Here is a 14753-nt window from a genome sequence, read left to right on the forward strand (position 1 = left end):
GTATTTGTAATTCGCCCCTTTACAAACGAGAAGAAAACTGGGGCGAGTCTTACCTCGCAGTCCCTTGTGGGAACGTCACCTGGGTGCAATATGGCTTCTCATCTTTGTTTTGTCCCCAGCATCGATCCCACAAGCGACTGCGAGATGAGACTTGCTTCAGTTTTCTTCTCGTTTCTAAAGTGTCTAATAAAGCAAGGTTGAAATATATGTTCGCGTTGTTTAAGTTTGTTTATGCGATTTTATTGGCAATTTAAAGCGTGCGAGAGCTGTTATATGAGCTCACACCGTCTACACATTTTCGAAAACGCTCATCGTTTTCATCGAAAGGCATACATTTGAAAACGCTGTTCAAAGTGAAGACATTTAAGAATCACTGTCTGTAAATATAATAATATGGAGTATTCCGTGACAAGACCAATAGTTCGAATTTTCTTTCATTTTTTCATAAAGAGCCTCAGAAACATTGTTTTTAAAATCCAGCGAGCTAAAATTTTTGTGAAATCTACTACAGTTCGATATTATCAGGAGGAGCCAACAACGACGCATGGAATTTACGCAAAATAGAGCACTTTCAACACGTCAATACAGAAAGACGAAAACTTCTCTTGATTTCCTTTTTACACAATTTGTAATTTGTGCTTTGTTCATTTTGTTGAGGTAAATAAATATCATCTCTAGGTAAATGGATTATGTCCGTACCCATTTATACACCTGGTGAAAAGAGGCACCGTGAAAGAAAAGCTTTCGGAAGGTAGCCAAGCGTAGTCATTTCACGCGTGGTGCACAGGAATTCGATGTTGTACTCAACTCGAAACAATAGGAAATCCCAGAGCAAAAAAAAAATTTTCAAAACTACGAGATCGCTTCAATATTTACTCAATTTTGCGTTTATGTTAGACAACCTTAAAAGTTTTCAATGAGTATGAAATTCAGGGATTGTGTAGTGTACTGATCAATTGCCACTCTAAAAAAAGTTTGGAGAAAATTCATCGACGAGTTTTGAAATAATCCCTTTTTTTGCGAAAGTAGGCCTAAAATTGGTAAATAGAGTTAAACATTGAGCTTCACTATGATTCATATTTTTCGAAATCGCGCAAGTCTACCTACTTCTTACGGTTTGGATATCGGATATGGGACATTGTTAAGGTGGCTGAATACAGTTTTTACGTGGCTCAAAGGCGCGCGCTACGATTTTCTGCTTGACGTCATTATTGCTCGCGCGCGCTAAAATAACGCTAGCAACTCTAAACAGAAACGAAAAAGAGTTCCATCTGTTTTACCGCGCTTTACCACATTTTTATACAAAAGAAAACTTCAAAATACTTTCAGATACGTCTTGAAACCTGGGACGGAAAACAATACGACAAAAAAGGTGGATAAACAGCCGACAGAGAAGTTTTAATTCTGTCTTTCATTATCGCTCGCGACGCATGGCGTCATATTAGCGCGCGCTCGCACGCGCAATTTGATTCACTTCGGAGGTCGTAAAAGCCAGATTTTGATCCAGATTTTCTCGAAAACCTACCGTACAACCTATTATGAAACTTTCACAATTAAATGTAAGGGGTGAACCACGTCCACAGCCAAAACTTTGAAAAAATCTGTAAGACAGATTTTGAGCTATTTTAAAAATCGGCAAAATATCACATTTTCCTATTTTGCGAAAAATCTGTCTTACAGATTTTTATATTATTTTGCATGAACGATAAATCAAAGCCAATTTCCTATTTCTGAAATTTTGAGGTAGGGTCGTACAGGTAGATTTTGAGAAAAACGCCGTTTAAACTACTAGTGCCAGTCCCCTCTTAAGCACTCGGCCGTTCATTTAAGCTGTTTATTAGCATTTTTATTTTCTAAATATCGCATTAGATGGTTTTAGGATGCAACAAACAGTGATAAGAGAAAGACAAAACTTTTCTGGAGATTGTACAAGAGAGTTAAAGGTTGGACTGATTTGCCCTCTCAAAACTGTATTAAGCCACCTTAAAAGGAATGAGGGTTAAAACTTCTCATTAAACATCAAAAAAGAAGCAAATTTCTTTATATTAAGTCTTGTCTTTATTCTACACATAAATTATACCATCTAAAAAAAATTCCAAGATATTTCAAAATTCCTCTTGTAGATTTCGATGAAACTCCGCAGAGCTGAAGGCAAACACCCAAGGTATACGTAGCGTGGAGGGTCTCGAGAGAAAATGCGGTTACGGGCTAAAATTTGATTCAGAGCAAAAACCTGTGTGACGTCATAGTCACGTGATATTCATTCTGATCTCCCAAAAATTTATATCATATTGCAGTTCAGTCTATGTGTAATCCATGCGATATAGTGGATATGTCATTGACATTAATCACTTTAAGTATGAGGGTTTCAAAGTTGATAGGTATCGCTAGAAAAAAACTGGGTCGAGCCACCTTAATGTTCTGCATATCACAGTTAAAGTGACTAAAAGGAGCAAAGTGTAAGTTACGGAAAGGTCTAAACATTGCCAACACAGATTCTATCAAAACTGCGTTCAGAAAGTATAAAACATCATAAAAGTTTCTGTCAAAAATCAGGATCAGCAATTCAGTACAGGTTGTTACCTTGCATCAGGGTCCTGTGTATTTCTTCAGCGGACTTGATCCATGCAGTGGTTAGCTTCGTTTCCACACAATCATTTGCTAAAGTTATTGTATTCTTGTTGACGGCCGCATATTCATCCGCAAACAACAGAAACAAACTGGACTTGCACAAGGAATATCATTCGCAATTATTCCGGGTCTCTTCGTACACGTTTTTCGTTTTTCGCAATTTCACGGAATATACATGACTTTAAATATGAGGACATCGTGCGAGAAATATTTCGGTAGGAAAGCTCTCTACTCGCAGTTTCATTCAGTCTTCACAGTGAACACCGCGCAACAAATTTCCCTGCGTTTTCATAACAAAACTTTGTTTAGATCCAACTGAAACCTCCACATCATCCAGTCGACAGAAGATAACGTCAATTGCTCACTTTACGGTTACGAAAAATGCGACCAGAGATCAATAAAATTAAATTTTAACCGTGTAGCGGTCGAACGAGAGCCACATTTTCTTGCGTAAAACCGCATCGAGGTTTCGATACACTCACACATGAAAAAAGAAAAAAAAGGCAGCTGGATAATAAACCCCTCAGTTGTTTTGCTGTGTATTTTACCCGTTGTCTACATTTTGTTTTGCCCTGCGAGCTTTATTTGCTGTTTGTTATTTCCTTACTTTTCTAGTTAGCCACGGGGGGCAACCTCGAACCCAGGCCTAATCTGTGCACCATTTGACGAGAGCTCCGCTATAAGAAGTGCTACTACATCTAAATCCCATGTTTATGTCGACGCGATTAAAACAAAATGGTGTCAACATCGCAAGTGATGTCATGTGACAAAATCCAAAAGTGTGATTGGTTATGCATATGTTTAGGTTTATATTGCAATTTGGTTTATTTGAAAACCTCTTTTGCTGTTTTATTGACAGTTTTCAGCTGGCTAATTTCAAGAGAGGATGTTAATTTACATTAAGTAGTGTTAATAAAATTGCAATAAACGCTTAAAAATTCACTTTCGCAAAATTGAAGGCATCACGTTTACATCTACCTGTTTAACTAAGGTATGTTGAGGAGTGATTCTAATTCTGTATGGATTTAATCAACTACTTTCATTTTAAGCACTATACATTACTGAATATTAAGATGAAACGGTATTTTGTTCCCTAAATATATGTTTTTTTAGGCTGAAAGATCCGGACGTCAAGACCTGTTTGTAAGTCCTGCCTTGTATATTTTTATTTTATTTTACAAAAACAAATGTTTACCGGTTAATGAAATACACTCACTGCACTCAGGTATGTGCACTTTGCTCAGCTCCAAAATGATTAACCCATAAGCCTAGCAGTGGACAGCTGTTTCGTCCTTCTTGGGACTCGTCAGCACTGCGTAAGGCATGTGGACAATGGGAGAAAGTTGCATCTGTTAGAGGAGATATAATGGATTACCAAATAATCTAACTGTATCTCTGAAACTTTCATCTCTTGTCTTTTTAAAGAACCCACTTCTTTGCTTTTAAAAAAAAAAAAAGCAAAGAAGTGGGTTCGAGATTCCTGCTGCCCCTGTTCAATTGATTTTAAATTTTCGGAAACCCGAAGCTGTCAGGAAAGTTTTATTAAGAGGATTCGATTCTTTTACTTGATAAAGAATTATTCCACCTGTCAATTGCTGTCCGAACAGCTTTTGAATAAACATTTTCAATGTTTGTTCACCTCACGACAAATTGAGGGCGTAATTAAAGGACTATAACAAATGCACACCGACTTCCGCAGCAGATGTTTTTTCTGTCGTTCACTTTCTAGTCAATTTCGTTGTTTTATATTGTATTAAGCAAATACACTCATGTCCTTTATTGTCGTAGGTTTGAGAAATATGTGCAAAATTGGCCATTAAATTTTTGTCAGTGTCAGGGCTAAGACCTGACAGAAGTTCGAAGCGTTCAGCTTGAACACTAGTTTTATTGTAAATTAAGCGTGAAATAAAAAAAATGCAAATATCTATGGGCTGTCATCATTACTGGTGCCCACCCTACAGCTCGATTTTCACTATTATTTAACATTATTGACGGTGTGCGTAAAATTAATAGGAGAGAGTGTATGGAAAGCCTACATCTAAAGAAAAACATGAACCACATTCAACTTATTCGACAGACGAAAGCGTACTGTTTCTTATTATTTTACACAAATAAAAAAAGATGAATGAATATCTTGATTGACCACATAATACCATTGAAATTCACGCCTGTTAACGTGTGGAAAAAATAACGCGAGAGTGAAAAAAACAAGTGAGAAAACAAGTGAGAAAACAAGTGAGAAAACAAGTGAGAAAAACCTTCGCATGCCTTTCTTGCGGAGTAATTTTCTTGCCTGACTAAAATGTACACGATTTTATTTTATTTCCTTTGTTGTTGTGTTTTGTTTTGACATGTTTCAATGCAGGAAAACTTTTACAGATATAAACGGCACTAACGTAGTTAAGGAATAACTATTTTATCTGAATCCGTGGCACTTTCCGCCATTTCGTTTTTCGTTTGATTCATTTGGTTGGTAAAACTGAAAATCTCTTTATTTTATATTTTCCGTTTTCGATAGTTGGATTATCTTTGTTTATTTTATCCTGCGCTTTCTTCGTTTTTCATATTTCTTTTTTCTAGTACCGTCTAATCATTTATCCTTTTACCCTTTTCTTTATTCAAATTTCTATTTTCCCTTTATCAATATTTTGTTTTTCTTTTTTCCTTTTTCGCTTTTCCTTTTTTCTTTTTCTCTATTTCTTTTTCATTTTACCTTCTTCCTTTTTACTTTATGCTTTATTCTTTTTCTTCCTGTTTCTTTTTTTGTATTTCTTTTTCATTTTACCTTTTTCCTTTTCCTTTCTGCCATTTTTTCTTTTCTTTCAATAGCTTACCCAGTAACCTTTGCTCGCAAATTTCGCGCCATTTTTCGCCATTTCCATGTGAGCTTCATTTGGTGCCTAGTGGTCTTCATGATCAAATTCTGGCGTGGAGAACTTTGTGCAAGTCCAAAGCAGAGAACAAGTTCTTAAAGTAAAACTCAATAATAGCACGATTACTGTGTTGTCCAAGGTGTTTAGCCTGCAGGCCAAAACGATCTATCTAATCGGTGATGACAGTGGGGTAATGCCCGATCCAGACACAATTGTTTTCAATGTTGTGGGCATATTATCCTTAATCTGTTACATACAAAGTACATGGTCAGCAAATAACTGGCAAGCACGACCCCATCGACAAGTTACCCGTTCCCTTTGGAAATCGTTATTCGTACCAATCATCTTATTTGGCCGCCGGCACAAGCGGCAAAAAGAGACAAACCAGCTGCAGTAAGAAACAGTCGCTTCCCTCGCGACGGGAATTTACTTTCAAGTCAAGCAGAGAACATGTTTAAACTTAGAAATGGCGCACGAATATTATTATCTCCGAAGTTGTGGATGGTAAACCTTTACCCATCTATCAGATATACCCCACTCTCAGTAAATGAAACAGCATCGTTCGAGCAAGTCACACGAATGGTGGCCGGTTGAAGAGGAGGTTAGAACACGTGTCATGCTGCTCGACAACAAGGGTTTGAGAATATGCCTCTGAATCAACGATAGAATAAAGAAGAAAAGAAAAAGAAATAAATAGAAAAAAAATAGTAAAAAGGAAAAAGGTAAAACGAAAAACGGAATAAAGGAAAAAGGAATAAAGGAAAAAGGAAAATAGAAATAAAGAAAAACGAAAAAAGAAAAAAAGATAAATGAAAAATCGAATAAGGAATAAAGAAAAGGATAAAATGGAACCAGAAAAAGGAATATGATAATTTAATAAAAAGGAAAGAGAAAAAATGGATAAAGCACAGGAAAAAATTTTCAAAACTTTATCGCACTATCAAGAACGGAAAATGTAAATAAAGAGACATTCGGTTTTACGAACCCTACCAACCAAGCGGAAAACGAAATGGCGGAAAGTGCCACGGATTTATCTGCTTTTTTATATTTTTTCCTCATTTTAATTGTGCTAATTTTAAAATACAATTGCTTACATTTAAACTACCTTGACATTACAAAATATTCAAGTAAAACGGTATTTTGTTTCCAAAATATTTTTAGGCCGTAAGATTTGGACGTCAAGAAATCTGTTATGAAGTTCCACGCGAATCACAAAAAGGCTACCGAAACTCAATCTCAAAGTGAGTCGCATGCGAAAAAGGACATCATGGTCTTGACTTCCACGGGACAAAACGGAATTATATTTCGCAGCAGCTTAAACGAAAGGTCCTTCTTTAATGTGGTTTTTATCCACATAGAAAATCGGAACTGTCGAAGATCAAATTTTCTTGCAAACGAAACAAGCAAAGAAAATTTTGTGCTCAGTAAATACTGAGAGACGCCAAAAAACGAGCGTGTTGAAAATCCGTGGCACTTTCCGCCATTTCGTTTTTCGCTTGGTTAGTTTGGTTCGTAAAACTAAATGTCTCTTTATTTTATATTTTTCGTTCTCGATAGTGAGATAAGTTTTTGATAATTTTATCCTGTGCTTTATCCATTTTTCTCTTTCCTTTTTATTAAATTAGAATATTCTTTTTTCTGGTTCCGCTTTATCCTTTTCTTTATTCCTTTTTCAATTTTTAATTTATCATTTTTCGTTTTTCGTTTTTCTTTATTCCTATTTTCCTTTTTTCCTTTATCCTTTTTCGTTTTACCTTTTTCCTTTTTACTATTTTCTTTTCTCCTTTTTTCTATCGTTGATTTAGAAGGCATTATTCTCAAACCCTTGTTGTCAAGCAGCATGACACGTGTTCCAACCTCCTCTTCCTCCATTCGTGCGACTTACTTACTTAGAGTGAGGTATATCTGATAGATGGGTGAGGGTTTACCATCCACAACTTCGGAGATGATAATATTCTTGCGCCATTTAGAGTTTGCCCATGAGTCCCTGCTTGACTTGAAAGTAAATGCCGGTCGCGAGGGAAGCGACTGCTTTTTACTGCAGCTGGTTTCTCACTTTTCGCCGCTTGTGCCGGCGGCCGAGTTATTTGCTGACCATATCCTTTGTATGTAACAAAGAATAATATGTCCGCAATATTGAAAACCTTTGTGTCTGGATCGGGGATTACCACACTGTCATCACCGATTAGATATATCGTTTCGGCCTGCAGGATAAACACCTTGGACAACACAGTAATCGTGCTATTATTAAGCTTTGCTTTAAGAACTTTTTCTCCGCTTTGGACTTCCACAAAGTATCTTATTGTTGCCTATTTCTTTTCTCCGCTTTGGTGTTGCACAAAGTTCTCCATGTCAGAGTTTGATCATGAAGACCACAAGGCACCAGATAAAGTTCGCATGTAAATGGCTAAAGATGGCGCGAAATTTGCGAGCAAAGGTTACTGGGTATGCGATTGAGAGAAAAAAAATGGGAGAAAGGAAAAGGAAAAATGTAAAATTAAAAAGAAATACAGAAAAAGAAAAAGGAAGAAAAAAGAATAAAGAAAAACGAAAAAAGGAAGAAGGTAAAAAGGAAAAAGGAACAGAGAAAAAAGAAAAAAGGAAAAGGGAAAAAGGAAAAAAGAAAAACGAAATATTTATAAAGGGAAAATAGAAATTTGAATAAAGAAAAGGGTAAAAGGATAAAGGATTAGACGGTACCAGAAAAAATAAATATGAAAAAACGGAGAAAGCACAGGATAACATTATCAAAAATTATTTCAACTATCGAAAACGGAAAATATAAATAAAGAGATTTTCAGTTTTAACAACCAAATGAATCAAACGAAAAACAAAATGGCGGAAAGTGCCACGGATTGTTGAACATTCCTTAAATACCATTTATCGTCACCAAATTTGGCAAAAAATAAAGAAAACCAAACGTAGTAATGTCATTTCCAATCATAAAAGAGGTGACAAATAAAAGGTAAATTCATGCTACCCCAAAATCTGTCAAAGTTATGAAAAAAGCGAAGTCGAAAGCCCGCTTTAGGTGAATTGCATAAACAATTGTGCATATTATATTCCTATACCTCAAAGAAATTAGTACGGATTAAAAACAAATCCCTACTAGATTCGAGAGTTACAGTAAACGTTTCTTTTTTTTTAATATCTGAGGGGAAAATAACGGAAGAATAAAATAGCCTTTTGCTGGGACTTTTTTGGCCTGCTTCTGGGATTGGGGCCTTAAAACGAGTAAGGCACCTTGTACCTCAAGCAACCTTGCATCTAATATATAGAGCTATAATACAACCGCATTTCGACTACTGCAATACTGCTTGGGAAACCTGTGGGATTACTTTGCAAAAAAAGCTACAAAAGCTACAAAATAGAGCAGTCCGTGTTTTGACCTTCTCAAACTATCACGCGCACGCTGGTGATTTTATTTGACATTCTTGGATGGAAAAATCTAGCTCGCCAGCAGCAAATTCAAAGAGCCACAATGGTTTACAGGTCGCTGCACGGGTTGGCTCCAGACTATCTTTTCTCTAAATTTAAAAAACGAGAAACCGCGCACAACCTAAGGGACTCTGAGAACAAACTCAATGTTCCACTACCGCGCACTAACTATCACAAAAATAGCGTTACCTATAGCGGCGTGGTCGTATGGAACAGTCTTCCTTCCAACGTAAGACAAGCAGAGTCCGTTGGGCAATTTAAAGCTTTAGTAAAACAACTACTATAAGGCACGGGTTTCGTGGAAAGCAGCTTTTTCTTTATAATTAGCTTATCACTAGAAATTTATTACTAATGTAAAGATTGTAGTGTTTTAAAAAAAGCTAATGTTTTAACTGTGTGGAAATAAAGATTACCTACCTACCTGAAAATCCTGTTAAACGCAATAAAAGTTTTTAGGTAATACAAGGAGATATTTACATTTTTCCTCGTATTTAGGTGATTGGTGTCTAACAAATATCGACAGAAGCTCCATAGATACCGTAACCAAGAACAGTACCTTAAACAGCAGCTAACCGAAGATGTTTGCTCTCCTTCCCGCATCAGACTGCATTCCATGGCTTGTTGTCCTGATCACTGAATGTCTGGGCATAGTCATCCTTAATACCATCACGATTATTGTATTCGTGAAGCAGCGCCAGCTACAGCGCCGGAGTACATACTTGATTATTCACCTGGCGATAGTCGACCTTTTAGCCGGGGCGGTCTCAGGGCCTCTGCAGATTGAAAGAAACATCGGGGCGTTGTGTGATCTATGGGAGTACAAGGAAAATCTTACTTGGTCATTTCATTTAAAATTTACATTTATGCATATATTTGCCTTAACCTCTTTTGTAAATCTCGTTTTTGTTTCATTAGAAAGACTTCACGCGACATTTCGTCCATTGAGGCATCGTTTCATAAAGAAATGGGTTTATGTAGTAATAATCATTGTCATTTGGTTAACGACTACAGTCAGGGAATCAGTTGAAATTGTGTTAAAGGAAACAGGAATTTTCGATCGGTTTATTAATTTCATCTTGTATGTTCCTTTTTATGTAATCTCAGTTCTTGTTATTTGTTTCTCTTACATTCTGATCATTATCAAAGTTCGGTGCAGTCGTCATCCTCATCACCATGGCGCAGCTAGAAGAGAAAGAAAACTGACCGGTACCTCGTTGATTGTTGCACTTGTATCTTTATTGTTTTGTTTGCCAGCGATAATCAACATAAGTGCACAATCTTTCCATTTCCAGTTTTTTGTTAATCACGGTCAGTCATGGTTTCATATCAACATGATAGTGGTATCATTTTTCATAGCAAACTCGATAGTTAATCCCTTAATCTACGCCCTGCGAATGCCAGAATTCAGAGCAGGTGTGTTACAATTATTCCGCAGGGGTCGCAATCCTGTAAACATGGCAAATTTGCCACTTCGCAATCTCAGGCCAGCTTAGGCTTGATTTTGTTTTGTTTTGTTCTGTTTTTTGTTGTTGTGCTTTTCATTTTAAAAGTAAAGGAAGGAAAGATATACTTTTTGAAGAACAAACGGTTTCACACCAAATAAAGAAAACATCCTTAAAATTAAAACGGCTGAGTTTCGAAACAATTTACTTACGAAATAGTCAATAAAAGATAACTTATAAGCGATATCGGTGATATTTCCATTTCCACTATATACACGTGTTGTTTTATTTAAAAGTGATAAAAAAATAAAAATAATAATAATTATGCTTGATGTAAAGGAGGAATCAGAATTGTCGTTAATCTTTATCACGATAGTGAGAATCCTGTTTTGTAACATGGTCGTGATCTTTGTGATCGCAGATTCAATTATGCTAACGTCACATAGCAGTTGCATTTAAATTAAGTTCCCTCCGAAATAGAACGATTTAATGTAAGTTGTTCTTTTCTTGTTGATAATATTTGACAATTTCTTTTATCGACTGAATGGAAATGACAGGAAAAACTTAAATTTTACCAAAATAACGCGATCGGAAGTTTCGAATTTCCATTTATAAATTTTGTAGTTTTAATATGTAATTTTTAAAGTTGTAATTATGATTCCCGTGTATTGCAATTATGAGTTGTTCTGTAAGTTATAACATGCATGCAAGCAACAATTTATTAAAACCTGACTTAATCAACTAAATTATCTTGTTTTGTTTTATGTTTACCACGTTATGTTAGTAGTAAAGCCCGTTACCGTAGCACGCACTTAATATTCAAAATGGCGGCCGATCTCACAGTTGGTTTCAAAATAAAAAGATAATAAAAAATTACCTCAACTTTACAGTTCATCTAAAAGTTAAAAAAAGTTTAAAATATTAAAATAATAGGATCTATTAATGCAGGATATTTCTTTTCAAAATCACCCATCCCCCCCAAAGTAAAATGGTTGGCCCCTAAGCTAAAATTACATCTGTATAAAATAAGAAAATTTAACTGTTTTTTAAAAATGATTATAAATTTGGCATCCTGAAAAATAAGATGATTTTTTCGCAGCTTCTGTTCATACTTTCAGCAGATGTTATAGATTAGCCTGCCATTTTTTTTTTACAACAAAAATAAGATGATTTTTTCGCAGCTTCTGTTCATACTTTCAGCAGATTTTATAGATTAGCCTGCCATGTCTTCGTAAGTGTCACATCTCTACTGAAAGTGAAATAGTTAGAAAAAATTGCGGCGCATCAGCAGTTATTCATCTGAGAACTAAAATCAAGTGATGTCCTATCTTCCTTCAAAATTTCCATATGTGAAAGTGAGAAAGTTCTCATCTGAAGAATTCATTCCCTTTGGCTTCGATACTATGACATTTTGTAAAAACGAGCTATCCCTGTTCAATTGTTTTTAGATTTTCGAAACGAAAAGCTTTCAGAAAAGTTTAAGTATGAGGCTCCTTAGTAGTATAGCCCGTTACTGTAGCACGCACTTAATATCCAAAATGGCGGACGATCTCACTTAATAAAAAATAATATTAAAAAGAGGGTTGGGAATGTAAAACAAAACGCGTAAGGTCATACAGAAATGTAGGGAGAGGCGAAAGGGTACAGGGTAGTAGGTTTAAGACGTGTGACGCCATAAAGGTCCCCACCGGTTTGAACAGGTAAAAGACACTGAACCGTATGATTTGTGATGTCGTGGACAGAAATCATCTACAAGTTGCCATAATGGCTGCTGCCTCAATCAATCAATCTTTATTAACGTGGTCAGTACGCTTAGCTAAAGAGCTAGTTTGCAGGTGCGCCACGAAATAAAAATACAAAATGGAAAAATAAAAACTTCTTGGAAGTGTATAAAAAGGGTATACATTAAGCTATAATTAAGAATAACTACATATTACAATATTGTCTAACTAAGAATAAAATATAAAAATTAAAAATAACGTCATCAGAGCCGCTATCTTGGATTTCAATTCTAAGATTGTCCAGGAACAACCCATGGACTTAGACAGTGCAGTTCACCAATATGATAACGTTCTTCGATCACTGTTGGACCAACATGCCCCGCTAAGAAAGCGTTTGGTGACAATACGACCTGCTGCACCTTGGTATTCGCCGAACGTTGCTACCGAGAAACGAATTAAACGACGACTAGAGAGAAAATGGCGGAAGTCTCGGCTCCAAAGTGATCGGGAAGCATACCAGTATCAGTGTTGCGTCGTCAACAATTTGATAAGTTCCCTTAAATCTACTTATTACACATCACTTATTAATGATCATTCTTCAGACCAAGGGATGCTGTTTAGGACTGTAAACAAGCTTATGCAGAAGTCCCATGAGACACGATACCCGTCTTCCCGTAGCAATGCTTTACTAGCTGATTCATTTGCTGACTTTTTCACTGCCAAAGTTGAAAAGATTCACACCGTCCTTGTAGCGAGAAACAGAAATCTATTGCTAGCTGATGATGATAAATTGCCTACAATCGCTGCTGAATTAAACAACTTTCATGAGGTCAGTCAAGAGGATGTCAATGAATTTGCTTATAAGCCTCTAAGCAAGTCCTGTTGTCTTGATCCGCTTCCGGCATCTATTATTAAGAGCTGCTTCCCTATACTCCTTCCTGCTATCACCAGGATTGTTAATTCGTCATTAGCAACTGGTATGATGCCTGATGCCCTAAAGATTGCTTCGCTTTCACCAACCTTAAAGAAACCAACTGCCGACTTCAAGCAGCTTTCAAACTTTCGACCAATCTCAAATTTAAAGTTTATTTCTAAACTGGTGGAAAAGTGTGCAGCAGTTCAGCTAACGAAACATGTTATGACCAACCACCTTGACGAGACGTTTCAGTCAGCATACAAGGAATTTCACTCAACTGAAACAGCACTTCTTAGAGTACAAAATGACATCTTGTGTGCTCTTGATCAAAACAAATCGGTCATATTGCTGTTATTAGACCTTTCTGCAGCATTTGATACGGTTGATCATGCAATACTAATATCTAGACTCTCAAATCGTTTTGGAGTGAAAGGAACTGCATTGGCCTGGTTTAAGTCTTACCTAACTTCGCGTAAACAGTTTGTTAAAGTAGAGGAAGGCCTGTCGTCAAATCGACTCTTGCTTCGCGGGGTGCCTCAGGGGTCAGTACTGGGCCCACTGCTGTACCTCATCTACACTGCACCGATTGCCGATATCATCAAGCAGCACAACTTGCTATATCATCTGTATGCTGATGACACGCAACTTTATATATCCTTCAAGACTGATTGCTGTGTTGACCTTGAAGAAGCAAAGTTGCGTGTTGAACGCTGTGTTGAAGAAATAGATCGTTGGATGTGTAACAACTTATTGAAACTTAACCAGGACAAAACTGAACTAGTCGTCATTAGCTCCAAATTTCGACATTGCCCTGATCTTGAACATATTCGGGTTGGAGATGAGTACATTGCCCCTAAGTCTTCTGCACGCAACCTAGGAGTCATCATTGACAATTGCCTTTGTATGGAACAACATGTGAAAAAGATATGCAATGAGGCAAATTATCATCTCAGGAACATATCAAAGATTCGCAAATATCTCACTCAGGACTCTGCGGAAATTCTCATTCACGCTTTTATTGGTTCCAAGCTCGACTATTGCAACTCAATTCTGTATGGTATTCCGAAAAAGTTAATTTGTAAATTACAGCGTGTTCAGAATACAGCTGCTCGCATTGTCACGTTAACAAGAAAATATGATTCTATTACCCCAATAATGTTTAAGCTACACTGGCTACCCGTACAATTCCGTATTATTTTTAAACTACTGTTAATAGTCTACAAAGCACTCAACGACAAAACACCATCCTATGTTTCTAGTATGCTAAGTTTTAGAACGTTCTCTCGGTCACTACGTTCTAGTGGCCAAGAACTGCTAACTGAGCCCATGGCTAAACTCAAGACCTACGGAGACCGGGCGTTCAGCACTGCTGCGCCAAGGCTGTGGAACAACCTGCCACTGAGCATCCGAAAATCAGCATCAGAAGACATTTTTAAGAAGAACCTAAAAACTTATCTTTTTAAAGAAGCTTATGACATTTAATTTTTATTTCTTATACACGTTTACTTTAAGTCCAGTTAAATAATCATGATATTTTTAGTTTTTAAATTTTTAACTTTTAAAACTTCACTCTCTGCATGTATAGATATTTTAGCTCAATAGATTAATTTAGTTAGGTATTTTTATATTTTATTTTTATATTTTAGCATAGTGATTGTAAAGCGCTATGAAAGACTAGCTAAATAGCGCTATAGAAATGATTATTATTATTATTATTATTATTATTATTATT

General features: G+C 36.3%; 1 protein-coding gene across 1 annotated transcript; it reads left to right on the forward strand.

Annotated features, from left to right (window-relative positions):
- Positions 1–3586: 3586 nt before the first annotated feature.
- Positions 3587–11099, forward strand: LOC144639586 (uncharacterized). Its single transcript, XM_078498871.1, has 3 exons — positions 3587–3622; positions 3745–3774; positions 9438–11099. The coding sequence occupies exon 3, from the start codon at positions 9521–9523 to the stop codon at positions 10433–10435; it is 915 nt and encodes a 304-aa protein (XP_078354997.1). The 5' UTR covers positions 3587–3622; positions 3745–3774; positions 9438–9520; the 3' UTR covers positions 10436–11099.
- Positions 11100–14753: the final 3654 nt, after the last annotated feature.

The sequence above is a fragment of the Oculina patagonica genome, unplaced genomic scaffold, assembly GCF_052425735.1.
Source record: "Oculina patagonica isolate OP01 unplaced genomic scaffold, crgOcupat unplaced109, whole genome shotgun sequence".
NCBI classification, from domain to species: domain Eukaryota; kingdom Metazoa; phylum Cnidaria; class Anthozoa; order Scleractinia; family Oculinidae; genus Oculina; species Oculina patagonica.